Consider the following 17653-nt stretch of genomic DNA (forward strand, 5'->3'; position numbering starts at 1 on the left):
TGCTGTGCTTAAATACGCTTTAATATAGACTACTCAAAGTCAGACGCCCAAAGTTTGAACCAGCACAAGCTACTTAGTTTTGTTGAACCGAACTGCCTTCTTGCCTCTAGTGGAATGTTATTCTGCAGGCCATGGTGGCTGTAGAGACCCATGCAGTACAGTAAAAAAAAAAATATTCATAATAAATTGAACCATCAGCCTGGCTTGGTGGGTGCACACTTGCAATCTCAGCATTGGAAGGTAAAGGCAGGAGGACCAGGAGTTCAAAGCCAGCCTCAGCTACTTAGTAAATTTGAGGTCACCCTGGGCTACATGATACCTTGTCTTCAAAAGACAAAATAAGTAAACAAAACTACCAATGTGCGATTGTCATTTTATAGTAATTTGTTGCATTGTTTTTTGTTTTGATTTTGTTTTGTTGTTTGTTTTTAATCCATGAAGAAAGGCTTTTGTTAGGAGTGAGGACAAGAGAGAGAGAAGAGGTGGATAGGGAGAGAGAGGGGGGAGGGAAGGAGACAGAGAGAAGAGAAGAGGAAAGATCCTCCGCAGAGCAGAGCAGTTGTTCAGCATCCCTGCCGAGCTGTTTTTGATGGAGTACTTACTCTCCAGCTTTGTGGAGGACAGGTGCAGGACAAAGTATGGAACTGTGCTGAACAAGGACGGGCTTTTCACCTAAAATAGAAAATGTCATTTAATTAATAAAGAGTTGTATATCTCTAACACAGTCTCATTTAATAAACAACAACAACAACAACAACAACAACAAAGCCAAGCACTCCACAATAAGAATGCAGGGCCCTCTGCATAAAAGAGACAGTTGTGTAGCTTGATCTGCTTAAGGGGCCCCCTGGCAGTAGGACCAGGATCCATCCCTGGTGCTGCATGAGCTGGCTTTTTGGAGCCCACTCCCTATGGTGGGACACCTTACATGGCCTTGAGAGGGGGAAGAGCTGGAACCTGCCTCGGCTGAATATACCAGGCTCTGCAGACTCCCCATGGGAGGCCTTCCCTTCTTATAGGAGGGGATGGGGGGATGGGTTGAGGGAGGAAGTCTGGAGGGGTGGGAAAAGGGAAGGGGGGGTCTGTGATTGGTATGTAAAATGAATAAAAATTTTCTTAAATTAAAAAAAAAACATTTAAAAAGAATTCAGTGGGAATATGATAAAGAAAGGTCAATAGTTTTTTTTTTTAAATCTTACTAAGGAGGCAAAATAAAGAAGATGGAAAAATGAAAATTTATAAAACCTTGATATGAAGATATGGTAAATCATATGTTTGGACTTTTTAGCTAAGTTAACAGTATACATTGTAGATACAACTTTTTCTCTAGAATGTTTCAAGCATCTCAGACTTTCAAGGATAAATTAGACATTGATTCTAAGAAAGAGAATTTAGAATGGATTTGAAGACTAGTGCCTAAGTGGACAAGCTAGCTATATCTCTACACCATACAAGCACATCCTAACAAGCTGGGTGCTTAAACCCCCTTGGAGCTTTAACAGTCTGTGTGAAAATTCATCTAGCAATGGAACTACTGAGAAAATTTCCATAAGCAAATGGATCATCTCAGAATATGAGGAATGAAAATACAATTCCACCTCCATAAATTTGAGAGGTGACTTCAATAAAATGAATCTTATCGATGTGTATATTATAATCAACCCAAATATGCAACCCAAAGGAGTCATATAAGTCTAGCACTTACATACAAATAACTACTGAATAGAAACAAAGTTAGCCTTCCCTGCTCAATTGTGTAATGTATTATGAATTTGTTACAAATATTATTTTGCCAAAACAAATGGTGTTCCTGATACAGAGAAGAGAAAGTAGTGACCACATTTACCATGCTGAGATTCTCACCACTTTCATTCCACACAAGCGCACAAGCGGCTGAGTGTGGCCAAACCTATGCTAATCAGAGAGTTCAGTACCGTCAGAGAAACAGCAAAGTTACAGCTGAATTTCTCTAAAAACAGTTACACCAGAGTTCATACATTTTAAAGGCCGAAATACCCACTGGCTGAAAAAAAAAAAAACAAAACAATGTTTTACTAGCAGACCAACACACTCAGGAAACCAAGACCTACTGGTGTGATGATCCAACTCACTTCTAGTGGACTCCAAAGTCCTAAAAGGCCAACAGCACAGAAAAGCAAACCAGACAATAATAAAAGTAATTCAAGAAACTGAAAAGTTAATGGACATGAAGTATAGAGAAGGGCTGACCAAAACAACAGGCAACAGGTTGTGAAATAGTGGAATACAATTTTAAAATTACATTTTAAGGCAAGAGTAGCAAAATGTAAGTCTGGACAAAGAACAGTTTGATCACATGACTGATGTTAGTCCAAAACCCAGGCACAGGTATTTCAATTTTCAGCTGTGCCTGTCATTAGCTGTTTCACCACAGGAGGAAGGTCATTCTACTCACCACAAACCATCTTCTGAATATGGAGGTTACTTAGGACAAAGTCTAAGTGTTTAGTAAGTAATGAACAAATGTTGTCACTGCTAAATGATTATTACCATTTGTATTATTATGGAGGTTTCATTTCTTCTCTGATGAAAAACTGTAGCATGGCAGATTTTAATGAAAAGAAAGGAAGGAAGGGAGGGAGAGAAGGAAGGAGGAAGGGAGGGAGGGAGGAAGAGAGGGAAGGAGGGAGGGAGGGAAGGGAGGGAGGAAGGGAGGAAGGAAAAGATAAAGAAAAGGAAATATCCCAGACTGCAGCAATGGGTCAAAGATTAAGAGCCATTGCTGCTTTTCCGGAGGACTTGGGCTTGGACCCCAACACTCACATGGCAGCTCACAACCACCTATCACTCCAGTTTTAGAGAATCCAATGTCTTCTGGCCTCTGAAGGCATCAAACGCTCACTAGGCACAAAATATGTGCAGGCAAAGCACTCATACACATAAAAGAAAAACCCTTTTTAAAGAAGAAAAAATACTCAAGATCGTGTGCAGCAAAGACACTGATGTGACATTGGCATTCCTGGAGACGTACTCTTTGAGTATGTGCTGTTCACAGTGAATGTACAGAGGACACTGCCATCATGACTGTTCGACGTGACGGCTCTTCCACTCAGAACAACTTGAAATTCCTCTAGAGATAAAAAGAAAGGCAAGCACTGTAACCAGTGTTTTACTAAAAAACAACCAAAGTATTGAGAGATTTGGAATACATTTCTTCGTTCTATCCATTTAACCAATAACCATGAAGATCCAACTCCAGCCAAGATTGCTTTCTGTAGATTGTCTGGGTGGGTAAAGTGGAGACAACATCTACTGTCACACAGAACTGTTATTTGGTTTTTACTAAAGTATTTGCCAATAGTAACCCAGGTATTAGAATTAAAATATAGTAATAATTGCCTGGCTTATCTCAATTCCCAGAATTCTATTCTTACATCTTTTTTTAAAAAAAAAAAAAGAATATTCTCTTTTTTCTTTCCACTCTCAAGCATAAAGTTCAGGTAGTAAATAAAGAAATTGTGTCAACCTGTTTCATCTTCTGTTGCATACAAGCTTAAAATCCAACAGAGGTTCTATCATTTGGATTCCTGACAGCTGTTACCATGACTAGAGGAAGTTGACTTACTGTCTCCCTGTTTACAATGTAATAATAGGCACTAAATGTTAGATAATGAAAGAATATACCAGAAGAAAAGTTGACAGATGAAATCTCTTGATAGATTGAGAACACTCGCTGCTTGACTACAAGACAATATGTTTACTATCCCAACGGTGATGGATTATTGTCACAAAGACACACTGAAGCAAAAGAAATGTTAGAGAATTGATCTGACCAAATTACAATTTAGAAATTGGCAGCTTCAAGGCAAGGGTAGTTTGAGAACTCCACCAAAAAATTCAGCAATTTTTTTTTCTAGAAAGAACATAGAAATAATGCAAGTATATGCACATATATATACACAGGGAGACACACACACACATGTCCACACATTCACATCTACCTCATGGGAAAGTTCCTACCTTAATATTCTAAATAAATATATTGGTTGCTTTTGACTGGTTCAGCTGAAGTTCTGTTTTTTGTTGCTGTTGTTTGGTTGGTTGGTTGGTTGGTTGGTTGGTTGGTTGGTTGGTTGGTTTGGTTTGGTTGTTATTTTTCAGTACATGCATTTATAAAAATATAGCTCGGGTTTTGTTGAAGTTCACAGATCAAGCAAGGGCCACTTGTGATGTCTAAATGGACTTTTATGCCCAGATTTCTTTCATTTTAACTCACATTAATACCCTCTATCCTCTCAAACTTCTCCCTCCCTAACATCATTACACACACACAGGTACTGTCAGCAGCACCAAAACAAAACCTACTGGCCACTCTCCATTCACAGAAAAGAGACGTACTTGTAAGTTCTAATGATGTACAGGTAAAATCTAAAATGTAATTCAGTGAGAGCATGGGCCCTGCTGTCAGATGGGTAAGGATCTAAAGGACATTGACTAGTCTGTCTGTGCCTCAGTTTCTCCATCTGCAAACTGAGGATTATAAAACATCCAAGTAGCATTGCCATGGTGGGTAGGTAAAACTGTCTATTCAAAGGACACAGTCAACAAGGTGCATGAAGATGGACTCTAACAAAGAAGAGCTGTTGTTTTAATGCAGCTTCAACTGATTTGTCTTCATTTTCTCTAAGAAACTAATGATCATTGCCTTTAGAAAAGACCCTGCTGCTCTGGAATGTCCTTGTGTGCGCTTCCTGCTCAGCATCTCCATGACCATTGATTAGGGAGCCAGAAGATGCAGAGAACAAGAGCCTGTGCAGTACTGTGATGCTCTGTGGTAAATACAGGGTATATTCTCCTCCTTTTCCTCCAGGACTCAACATTTTTCCTTTTCTAAGTAAAGTTGTGCTAAAATGAATGCTAGGTCAAACGTGAAGAAGAAAATAGGCCAGGGAGAAGCAGCCTGTCTGGGCTGGGATGTCTGGGAGGTGGGGACCTGAGCCTGCTTTGAGCAGCAGCTGATGAGGCCACCTGCTTCCTTCCTGCACGCTGCCCCTAAGTCACTTCCTCTTGTGCCTGGAGCTAGCAAATATGATGATGTGGCCAGGTCATCAGAGCACACAGCTCTGTGCCTTCCAATCGATACCTGACCACCCAACCAGACAAAAGATTCTATATTTTATTTTATTTGCCATGGAAAAGGTCTCCAACATGAACTAAATATACAGAGCATTCTAAAAGCCTGTCACACAATATGCTCATTATTTAAAATAACATTCGAATCTTAAAAATTTGAATTTGAAATAGAAATATTTCAAGGAATTATTTAAAAATTCTTACACAAAAAAAGATGCCAAAAAAGTTAATTTTGCTATTCTCCTTCCAACATGAGTTTCAAATCATATATTTTAGCTATGGGGAGAAAAAAAAAAAAACAATTTCTTACATGGTATTTTTAAATTCTAAACACTTACCCCCAACACAGACACTGGAAGGACTCAATTCCAGAATTTCAGTACATGATTGAGCTAGTATCTGAAAAAAGAAAAAAAAATAAGGCTAAGCTATAAGACTAATTGTAAACATGAGAATTCTATGTGTACTAACAAACTTGAGGTCACCTCCCTATTTCAAAAGATGTCAGAGAAAACTCACTTCACCATTACACATAGAGCTACAAAAGTCTTTGGAGACACTTGTGTTATCTGAGGGTATAACCTAACATTTTACATTGTAAAATCCAGATCAACAGAGAAAAGATGCACACCGCCTCAAAGCCGGGTGGCCTTGGGAATGAATAGCTAAAATTTCTAATATCAAAACCAAAGCTAGCCTTTCCATGTCTGGCAAAAATAAGACAGCAAATCAAACTTCCTACTTAATACTGCTGTTTGTTATGTTTTTTGTTTTGAAATTTAAAGTTTACCAACATATAACAGCTTCTTTACTGGCCAATGTGTTCTTAGTCTATTTCCCAAGCTTAATTCCCAAAGGTGCAAAACATCACACTTGCAGAATGAAGACTCTGTGTGAAAGCCAAACATTATTCTCAAAAAACACTGTCTGTGTTCAAGCACGCACAACACCCTGGAGCAGAACAGCTCCACTTAACGTGCTCCGAGTCCTAGAAACCACCACACAAGGCACGTGGTTACAAGTAAAAAACAATGATGAGGAAAGCTCTATGCCTGATGGTCACCACAATCCTGTCTCTATTTTGAGAGTTCCTCTGCACAGCATATCAAAGTCAGACAAAGTCCAGAGGGTCTGTGAGCAGCCTTCCTCTGCTGGTGGAAGTTGAGGACAGATGAAGTGCAGTGGTTTCCACAGCCCCTGCCTGTAACTAGACAGGACGGAAGACCTAGGGCAAAAAGTACAAATACTTCCTGTGCTTCTCACTTACTGTGGAAACACTCAGCATCTGAAATCACGTGTAAAATCATGGGCCTCTGCCCATGGAATGTGCATCTGAACAGGAGGCATCATTTGAACTTTGGAAAGGTTTTTCCAAATGAGTACAACTTTTCACATACCAAGCAGAGTGAGCCTCCAGTGATGAGAAAACAAATCTAGTAAGAACTTACTTTTGAAAAACAAAAAACTTATAGATAACACAACTCAGGGCCCATGGTAAAAGCTAATATAGCCTCATGAAGGGGTGGGATTTCAAGTCAACGTGTAAACATTCTCACAGCATTTGGGTAACAAGACTCTAAAGAAAACAGGACAGAAAAGTTTTGTGGGTTAAGACTAAACTAAAACCTTTCCAACTATTGAAAATGGGCATGATTGATTTAGTTTAGGCTAATGGAAGAAAGTTTTTTAAAAAGAGTGAGTCACAAAGTCAGCATCACCATGTGACATAATCCAGTTGAATTTGCTCAGCTTTATCTCCCTTCTTCCAAATTTGAACCTTATGTTCTATAAGAAGATATTTTTTGGAAAGTTACAATAGATTACATTGCAGACCCCACTTCATGATGAGTTTATACATGCAATACAACCACTAACTGCATACGTTTTAAAAAAATGAACAAGAGGTAGCATTAAAAATGTTTCTCCAACCATCAAAGCAACATGACATTAGGGCACAGATAAGTCAAGACAGTTGGTAAGAAAAAGCAACTAGCCCTCCTACAAATTATGAATTTTAGAAACACAGGATTATATAATTTGAAACAAGGTTCACCAAAATCACTTCCAAATGAAAAATAGTCAGAGGGTGGGTGGACGAGAATGACAAGAGAGTTGATACAGTGTTAGAAATAAAAATGACTTGTAAATTTGCTCTCCTCATCTAGAATTTACCATATTCTATACTAAGAAGGCAACAACTAGATAAATCAATTAATTTTTTAATTTGAATTTAAATTTAATAATTTGATGTTGGAATGTAGACAATTTACATGTAACACTTTCAACAATATTTAGCACTGAAGCACAATAGTTCATGAAATCTTCTCTACAAGTAATGATACCAAGTGAGCAGCTCAAGACATGAAAATGGAGATCTTCCAGATAAGATGATCAACTAGATGTTGTCTCTGCATGAACTAATGGAGAAGAGTCAGAATTAAAAAAAAAAAATACTAGCTCTACTCCAAAGAGAGAAAGAGACCAAACTTACAAGACTATGGATAGGCTATCTAAAGAGTATAGATGAATGCACAGGTGCTTCATGGAGGATGCCAAGTATAAGACACTGTGAGCATAGGGATGCCTCCTGGGGAGGGATGGAGGAAAGCAGAGAGTTTGTCAGAAGGGTAAGGCCTGTGGCCCTGGTGAAAAGGGGCTTGGATTATTACCTCTAGCATAGTGCTCAAAGCATGGGCAGGCCTAAAATAAGATGGTTTTGGTGAAACGGCAATTCCTTGGGCTGGTGGATCAACAGTGGTACAGAATCCCACTTTCACTCTGTGTGACTCATAGGGAAGGTGCTGGGCCAGGCAGCATCATAAGAGAGAAATTACTGTTTGAGATAAAACTATCCTTGGAGACTAAGAAAGGAGATCAGTCATGGGACAGGGAACTGGAATTTGATCTGCAACCATCCCAGGGTAAGAATATCCCTTGGACGCCACAAGAAAATACACAAGATCAACTAACCTGGGCTCATAGGAGCTCACAGAGACTGAACCAATAACCAGGGAGCCTGCATGGGACTGACCTAGGCCCTCTGCATACATGTGACAGTTGTGTAGACTGGTGTTCTTGTGGGACTCCTACCAGTAGGAGCCTTGGGGGGTGGAGGGCTGCCTCTCACTCTTTTGCTGGCTTTTGGGACCATACTCCTCATACTGAGTCACCTTGCCCAGCCTTAATACATGGGGAGGGGCTTAGTCTTACTGCAACTTGATATGCCATGTTTTTTTTTTTTTTTTTTTTTGTTTTTTTTTTATATATTCATGGAAGACCTGCCATTTCCTAGACAGAAATGGAAGGAGTAGATTGGCGTGGGGGAGGGGGGGACAGAGGGCAGGGCAGGGAGGGACTGGGAGGAGAGGAGAGAGGGGAAACTGGAGCTGGAATGTAAAATAGATGAATAGGAAGAAAGAAAGAAAGAAAGAAAGAAAGAAAGAAAGAAAGAAAGAAAGAAAGAAAGAAAGAAAGAAAGAAAGAAAGAAAGAAAGAAAGAAAGAAGAAAGAGAGAAAGAGAGAGAGAGAGAGAGAGAGAGAGAGAAAGAGAGAAAGAGAGGAAGAGAAAGAGAGAAAGAGAGAAAGAGAGAGAGAGAGAGAGAGAGAGAGAGAGAGAGAGAAAGAGAGAAAGAGAGGAAGAGAGGAAGAGAGAAAGAAAGAAAAATAAGTGAATGAATGAATGAATGAATGAATGAATGAACAACAACAAGAAAAAAAAAGAATAGCCCTTGGAAGCAGCTGTAAAGAATTCGAGGATTAAAGCGCTAAAGCCAAAAACAGGACATGGCTCAGGAAGTGGAGTACATTAGGAGAGGTAGATGCCCTTCTTAATTGCCTAGAGCAGGTTTCATCAACTATGAATAACCCCAAATTTGGGTAACTTGGAGCTTAGAAGCTCAGTAAATATACCTACCACTGAAACCAATTTATCTGTTATTCATTGCCATAAAACCTAAAATACTGAAGATCCCATGGTCTACTAACACTACAGCTGCATTTCAGGAGGTGGACAAAATATTTAGGAGATCCTCCTACTTGTACAGATCTCAGTGTGTAGTTTTTCCCACTCCCAGTGAATTTGGGAGACACATACAGCTAAAACATTAACTACCCTAGGGAACAGTATGAACTGGAAAGTCCCGAAGAGTGAGAGATTCTATGCAGAACAGACCAACTGCAAAGCTGAATGTGAGCAGCACAGGCCCTGTTATGCAAAGAAGGGAAACTATGAAAATGAAATTTGAGACCCTTAGGAGTATGGTACTCAATAGGAATATTCCCCAAATAAAACTGAAAGATGTGCACAAACCCCACCACAGAAACACAATAAATATGAAAAGGCAAGGCGTCATGAGTCCTTCAACATACCATAATTTTTCAACCACTGACTTAAAGACACTGGAACAATCCTCAAAATCATTCCACAAATAGAGAAAGCAAAGTACCAAATTTGTTCTCCAAAACCAGTATTGCTCTGATACCAACTAGATAAGGACATAAAACACAAACACACATATGCATGCACACAAAGAAAGAGACAGAGAGACCGAGATCTGTAGACCCATTTCTCTGGTGCACAAAGACAAAATTCTTACAAATCATACTCGTGTGAATATATTAAGAATCACACATATAAGGCTGGAGAGATGGCTCAGTGGTTATGAGTACTTGCTATTCTATTGGAAGACCCATATTCCCAGCACCTACATGTTGGCTCACAATCATTTACAACACCACTTCCAGTGGATAGAATGCCCTCTGTTTTACCTCTGCTGACACCAGATATGCACGTTATACATACATACGTGCAGCATACGTTCATATATATTAAATGAAAGTAAATAATTCTTTGAAAGAAAATTATAAAACGACATCACGCATGTATTATGACCAAGTAGGTCTTACTCCGGGCAAGGAATGAAAGGTTGGTTCAACATACTAATGCAACACACAGGGACTTAAAAGACAAAAATTACATCATTGTCTCAATAGGTGTAGAAAGTCCTTTGACAAAGTTCAACATCCTTCCTGATAAAAGCCCTTAAAAAACAGGAATAAAAAGAATATACTAATATACTAAAGATTATATATAATAATTTTGCAGACAGCATGATACCAAATGGGGAAAACTGAAAACATTTCCCTGACATCAGGAATGAGACAAGAGTGTCCACTCTCACTGTTCTCATTCAATATAGTACTTGAAGCCTTAACTAGAGCAAAAATGTAAGAGAAAGAAATTAAAATGAATATAAACAGGAGAGGAAGAAGTGAAGGTATTTCTACTGCAGATGGCATAGTTCCAAAGCTAGAAAAGCCTAATGACTTTCCCAGAAAACAATGAGAAATTATAAACACTTTCAGAAAAGTCTCAGGCCATGAAATGACCATACACCACTCAGTAGCCTTTCTATATGCCAATAAAGACATTCCCAAGAACCAAACAAGGAAAGCATCACGTTCACGATAGCTTCAGTCACTTACCCAAAGGGGTGTCAGAAATGTTAAGACCATGATGGAGGAAACTGAAGTGGTGACTAAAAGATACTTTCCAGGCCTCCCATGTTCAAGGATGGGAAGAAGACATTGGAAAAATGGTTATCTAGCCAAGAGCAATCTGCAGATTAAATATAAACCCCATCCAAATCCCAATAAAATTCTTCACAGGACTAGAGAAATTTATTCCAAAATTCCGATGGAAGCACAACATCCCTGATGATCCAAAACAATGCTTAATGGAGAACATGATACTGGAGGTATCGCAGTATTCTAGCTCAACATTCCTCTATACTACAGAGCCACAGGAACTAAAATAGCATTGTAGTGGCATTAAAAAAAGGCACATAGACAAACATCCCAGAATAGAGGACAAAGAAGTCCCGCAGAGATGTAGTCATCTAACTTTGAACAAAGATATTAAAAATATATTTTGGAAAATGGCAGACTCTTCAACAATGATGCTGGAAAGCAGAAGATCTATCTTATCATCTGTTTTATATAGGAATGTGACTCAGTCCATATCTCTCACACTGTACAAGCATCAATTCAAAGTCAATCAGAGACTTTAATTTAATACCTGGATCCTGGAAACTGCTAGAAGAAACACCAATAAAGAACTTTAAGACATAGGCATAGGCAAGGAATTTCTGAAAAATAATCTAACAGCTCAGAAAATAGCTCTAAGAATTGGTAAATGGGATTCTAAAAAATTAAAAAGCTCCTGCACAGCCAAGGAAACCATCACCAGAATGAGAAAAATCTTCATAAACTACACAGCTCACACGGGATTGATATCCAGGCTATATAAGGATTTTAAAATTTGAGCACCAATAAAACCAAGTCATTCAATCAATGAATGGGCAGTAGATGGAATAAACAGTTCTCAAAAGTAAAACAAGAAGTGGCCAATGAACGTGAAAAGCACTCAACATCTTTAGCCATCAGGGAAACATAAATTAAAAGCAGTTTAAGTTCCGTCTCACTCCAGTTAGAATGACTGACATCTAGCACATAACGAACAGACAATAGTGAGGATGCAAAGAAAGGGCCATGGCCTGCTGTTCGGCTGTTTTCCTTCACTCTTGCAGACAAGGGCATCTGCTGTTGCTGTCACTGCCGCTGCTGTTCTGTTCCCTCACTGACCTCAGAACCCAGCTTCTTTGGGCTCTGTGGCACACATACCATACATACACACACGTTTGCACACATACACATGAGAGTGAACACACATACACACACATAAACATATGTCAAATTCTTTTCTTAAGAAAACAAACTAAAAATAGAACTACCACATGAACCAGCCCTACCACCCCTGGGTATATACATGAAGGACTCTAAGTCAACATACATGTGTCCATGTTTGTTTGTTTACTATCCACAATAGCTAAGACATGGAACTATCTAGATATACATCAGCAGGTTAGGGAGTAAAGGAAATGTGATACATACATGCCCAGGGGAACTTCATTCAGCCATAATTAAATGAATAAGGGCTGAAGAGACGGTTCAGCAGTTATCAGTGCATCCTGCTCTTGCAGCGGATGTGAGTCCAGTTCCCAGCACCCATGCCAGGCAGCTCACAACTGCCTGTGACTCCATCTCTGGAGGCAGGAGGAGGCGGGGGAGCTTCAATGCATCTGGCCTCCATGGACACCTGCACTCTCATGCATATTTCCACACACATAGTTAAAAATAAACACTTTAAAAAAAAAAAGGTAAACCTCAAAAGGAAAAAGAAAAAGAATGATATTTGTGGGAAGGGGTACAGAGCTGGAGATAGTGTTCAGTGACATAAGCAAGAATCAGAAAGATAAATACCATGTATTCTCTCAGGGGCAGACTTAGATGAGTGTGTGTGTGTGTGTGTGTGTGTGTGTGTGTGTGTGTGTGTGTGTGTGTGGTGTGTATGTGGTGTGTGTATGTGTGTTTGTGTATGGGAGTGTGTGGGGGTGTGGTATATGTGGTGTGTGTGTTTGTGTGGTGTGACGTGTGTGTGTGTGTGTGTGATGTGTGTGTGTGATGTGTGTGTGTGTGTGTGAGTGTGTGTGTGTGTGTGTGTGTGTGTACTGTGTCCTGCTGAGGGCTGGTCTTTCATTGTTCTTTCTCTTCATTTCTTTCCTTCTTCCTTTTGTGAACCACAGTCTCTAAGGTCCTTTTCATCAACATCTGCTCCCACGGGATACAGGTTGAGTGGAAGATGAAGATGTGAAATTCCAGGAGGCAGCGCTCACGGAGGAGTCGCTACTGGGACAACAGCACATCTGTAAAGCTTGTGCTTACAAGCTTGCATAGAATTACAATGGAAAACAGACAGACATATAGGATTTTGTAAAAACTCTAGATTCCAAACTGTTAATCAACTGGCCATGTTTAAATGTCTTTGTTGAAACTCCTTCCTATTTAAGACTTGTGTGAGTGCCTCCTGTATAATGTGTATAACAATTTAAAAAATGGTTTTCTAGTAACAAAAAAATTCAAAGTCCAAATATGTCATCTTTTCTGACTTGTAGGGTCAGATAGATTTCTGGGCATGGTGGCTCACCACTTTAATCGTAGCACTTGAAAGGAAGAGGCAGACAGATCTCTCAGTTCAAGGCCAGCCTGGTCTAGAACAGCTTGGGCTACACAGAGAAACCCTGTCTTAAAAAAATAAATAAATAAATAAATAAATAAATAAATAAATAAATAAATAAATAAATAGGAAATGGCTGTTGAACTAATTACAGTGTCCTTTACAAACAGTAATTGCTAATTTTCTGTTGCCTATCACCAGTACAGTTCAGAAGCCAGATCTCTCTGAGGAGATTGTGAAGTTGCAAACACTGATTTTGATTTTGTGAAATTTCTCTATTTGACGAGGGCAAAGGGAAGAATCAGATAAGGCTGTCTCCTCTCCACTCTGGGTTAGCACCAAGGCTGGGTGTCGGTGGAGAGGCAGCTGCTGCAGCTGCCTGCTGGCCTCCTTGAGGGCACAGATGTTTGGCCCAAGATGAAAGTGGATGTCACTACTGTCCCTTCTCCGCAGCCCAACTTGAATATGGTATCAAAATGGTGTTTGAACCCTGGATGCTGCAGGCACGTTCCAAATTAATTTGGATTAAACCTCCTCTGCAGTCTTGTGCAGTGTCAGGCTGCAGACTTTCACTAGAGACCGGGCTCTTCACTAGCTAACAAGGGGCAGACATGCCCTCTGTAAGCAAGAGCTGGCACAGAACTGGAGAATGGGAACCAGCTCTAAGTCAGAAGCCAGCTATTCCAGAGATTCCTCTGTCTATGCTGAGTGCATTGTGTTGGCTTCATCTGACACTCGTGTGTTTATAGCTGCTGATTAGTAACCAAATGCAATGACACTGTGGTCAAGGAACTATCACTTGCAGGAAAAAAAAAGGATTTTATGATATATTTAAAAGTATGTCTCATGTATGTGGAGTTTTCTATATTTTTTCTTGAGATCACATAACCTCCTGAACGAGTCTACATATTAGAGGTGAGTTGTAATATCCAGTAGGACACACATAAAGTAAAAGCTGTATCATGAACTGAAAACTATGTATGATATAGTTAATGGGTTTGTTTGTTTTCTGGGATTTGGGACAATATAGGGCTGTTGAGTGAAAAGTTGTACTTGGAATACTCCCATGATAAAATTTAACCTGGAAAAAATTAATGGAGCAAGGAAGCAAAAATATTATTTACAGCCTACGGCACCTTCAAAATTTGTGACTTTAGATAAGAGGAAAAAAAGAAGCCTGTGTTCTAATCCTTGGTGATCATGTTGTAGTATCTAAGCAGCACCCTGAAAACTGATTCTAGGTTTGAATAAATCTTGTCAGTTTGGTTTCTTTTCTCAAGATTAAATCTTTATAGTCACTCAAGCTCTGCGCTTTTCATCAACCATGACTTTACAAATACAGGTTTCCCCAGCTAAGACGGTCACTGAAGTCACCGTGGTGTTCAGCTTTTAGGCTCCAGCTTCTCTGCTTGCCAAGAGAGAACCAAGTTTTCAGTATTTCCCCTTTCTGTTATAACCTAGTTCTACACCCACTCAGATTTTTTTCAAACAAAACAACAATGAACATGACTAGAAACAAGTTAGCTCCAGATGCCAATGTTTATATTCCCAACACTATGGATGAAGTGACTTTTTAAATCTACATTGTATAGTTCCTCTTAGACAGCATCTATTGCAATGTTACTTGAATACACACTGTCTGGGATTATTCGCTTCTTGTTTATGCACCTGTACTTTATGTTAGCTCTTTTTCCAAACACATTCTCATTAACCACAGTCACACTGAGTATAGTGTTCTTAAGTTTCTGATCACAGTTATTCTATGAAGCCAGCTTCATGATGGATTCATCTCTTTCTGTTTAATCTTCTCCAAGATACTCTTATTAAAAACAAAACTTGTATAAATAATTCCAAGTAGTGAAACATCCATGGTCCTACTTTGAAAATTAAAAGCCAGGGAGTTTCCACAGAGCATTTTTACTCTTGCTCTTTCTAGACTGATCATCAATCTGTTTGTTTTGTTTTTATCTTTTCTTCCACAGCATAGTGTAATGAATCACTGACTTTGAACCACGGGATACTCACAAGTTGGGTCTGACTTTTAGTAGTTCAAATACAATTTCATTTCAAATATAAATCTTGCAATCATTTTCTCAAGGAACCAAAAACAATTTTAATGACTACAGTTTTTTAAAAATAATCTCAAGTTTAGAAAAAACAGAAATTGTTTGTGCTTGCAGTCAGTGTGGTGGGGGAAATAACAAAGGGAGATGTAATGACTCAATTTTAAAAATTTCCAACCTTAACATTTAATTTGTCTTCCAATTTTCTAAGGGACTTTTCCCCTCTGGGTTTTTTTTTTCTCTCAAAATCAATTGGATTCCCCTCTCCACTGAGCTCTTATGTTTGTCCAGTAAGCTTCCGCCCACTCTATATGAGAAGTTTTCACTCTGCCTTCAGCTAGTTATCCATCTTTGGAGCCAAATGCTGCTGTTACATTTGACTTCCTTTTTTGTCCCTTAGTCCTATGATCCAGAGATCTTTCAGGTTTGGGTAACTTTTAATCACCCAGATTCACCGTCTTATTATCTGTCTATCACAAATAACAGGCTACAGGACTAGTACCACCCTAGGCATAGGAATCCACACAGCATGACGTAAGAATTACGTAGCTTAAGGGTCAGGCTCACCCTATTCTTGACTTCATTCTGACCAGGAACAAGAACCTGTTGGGTGTTTCCCCAGTTAGGTCCTTGCGTTAGTTTTATTCTTAACAAGCTAAAAATCCTCTGCCTTAAGGAACTATGATTATTTGAGTATGGTCTTTCCTCTTGATACCTGGCTCTAAGTAGCACTGGAAAAGAATGCTCCCTCAAAAGAAATTGTGGCTTTTTTTGTGAGTGTGGGGTCCTGAAATTTTACATAACATTTGACATAGCAGATACAGATCTCATTACCCGGTTTGGGACTGAGTCTTGATCCCATGACCTGAAGATTTGGAAGTAATGTCTGGCCAAACACTTGATATTGATTATCATACCATCTAGAAATCCTTTTCATGACCTGCTTATTGAATTCAATTCTTATATAGTTATGTGAATCCAATCCCCATACAGTTATGTCTTATTATCCCTAAGACTTAGTCACACACATTGCTGAACATCTTTCCTCATGGATTGCTTTACAGATGGATCAGTTGCTGCATCTTATATGGTTTTTAAGCTCTGCTTTCCTAGCTCCCCACCAGATGTTTCCAAGTCCAACATTTCTGGCCTGGGACACTCTTAACCATCTAATGAAATACAACTCATCACTTCCATTCCCAAGGGTGAAATTTAAAATTCAAGAGAATTACATTACAGATATATTTGAAGTCACATGGCTCCATAGCAGCAGGTTGGAAGTCATACCTGGTCCTCCTACTGTCAACCTCAGACTGTCTCCACCCCTTTTCCCTCTTTCACGAGGACAACTGTAAGAGATTGTGAACATGCGACTCCATTCTATACATCGCCCTACCCATTACTATTTGTTGTTTTTCCTAAATCTTCATGATCATCATACAAATACCAGGCTCTAAATTAACCTTCCATTTCATTTATGAGATGAAACTCATCCAAGTAGGCCTAAATCTTCATGATCTTAGTCAATGCTACCTGTCAACATTTACTCTTTAAATCACTGAGCCCAGGCCATTCTAGTCAAGTGTGCTTTGTTAATAATTAGCCCCACTCCAATGGTGAGAGTCCCATTCAGATCCCACCATAAAAGCCTTCTATAGCATCGCATATCCAAACCTAGCCTGTCTTCACGTCAGTTTACATCCAATCCACGTTAGCGTTTAATACCAGTTGTGATTTTAGTTTCTTTTGAATCCCCTGGGGTGACTGTAACTCCCCTCTTCTCACTTCTCTGAAAGACTGAAGTGTTCTTAATTATTCCATCTGCTTAGCTTTAAGTACACACCGCAGTACAATTTCAGCCACCGGTTTGATAAAGCATAACTCACTCTGAAAGACATTCTACATTTGTATAAATACCAAATACATGTTTCAAACAAGGCAGTAGCGTGTAACTATAAAATACAAGTTTAAGACTAAACAAGGGTCTTATGTATTCTTGGGGACTGAGCAACCTCTGTCCTAAAAAAAAGAGATGGCGTAGTTGAATTGCATCTTATTTCTACAAAAAGACGCAACCCCCAAGCTGGCATCTCATGGATAAACATGCCGGGCATTACTAAGACCAGACTGCTGTTGGTCTCCAGCTTCCACCTGCAGACCATGCAAGGTTTCCCAAGGGGGTGCTCCTTGGGGTGACAGAGCAGCTGGAGCTGAACTGTGCTAATGACAGGGTGCCCATCTGCACCCTCCAGACGAAACGCAAGTGGTCTTTCAATGTGACTCGGTGTCTGATTTCCTGCTGACTCTTCTGATATAACGTATCCGAGCTAACATCCACCAAGAGCTGCAGTACAGACAGGCTGCACTGTACTTAAATCACATCCTAAAGTTTCCCTGAAGGGGA

At 39.5% G+C, this 17653-nt stretch overlaps 1 protein-coding gene across 1 annotated transcript in view; it reads right to left on the bottom strand.

Annotated features, from left to right (window-relative positions):
* Antxr2 (ANTXR cell adhesion molecule 2) overlaps positions 1–17653 on the bottom strand; it is a 128031-nt gene that overhangs the window by 87469 nt on the left and 22909 nt on the right. Inside the window, exons 8-10 of the mRNA XM_006975364.4 lie at positions 5451–5511; positions 3011–3109; positions 603–672 (exon numbers count right to left, since the gene is read on the bottom strand). Of these exons, the coding sequence (XP_006975426.1) occupies positions 603–672; positions 3011–3109; positions 5451–5511 (230 nt within the window). The remainder of the gene's footprint in view (positions 1–602; positions 673–3010; positions 3110–5450; positions 5512–17653) is intronic.

The sequence above is a fragment of the Peromyscus maniculatus genome, chromosome 10, assembly GCF_049852395.1.
Source record: "Peromyscus maniculatus bairdii isolate BWxNUB_F1_BW_parent chromosome 10, HU_Pman_BW_mat_3.1, whole genome shotgun sequence".
NCBI lineage: Eukaryota > Metazoa > Chordata > Mammalia > Rodentia > Cricetidae > Peromyscus > Peromyscus maniculatus.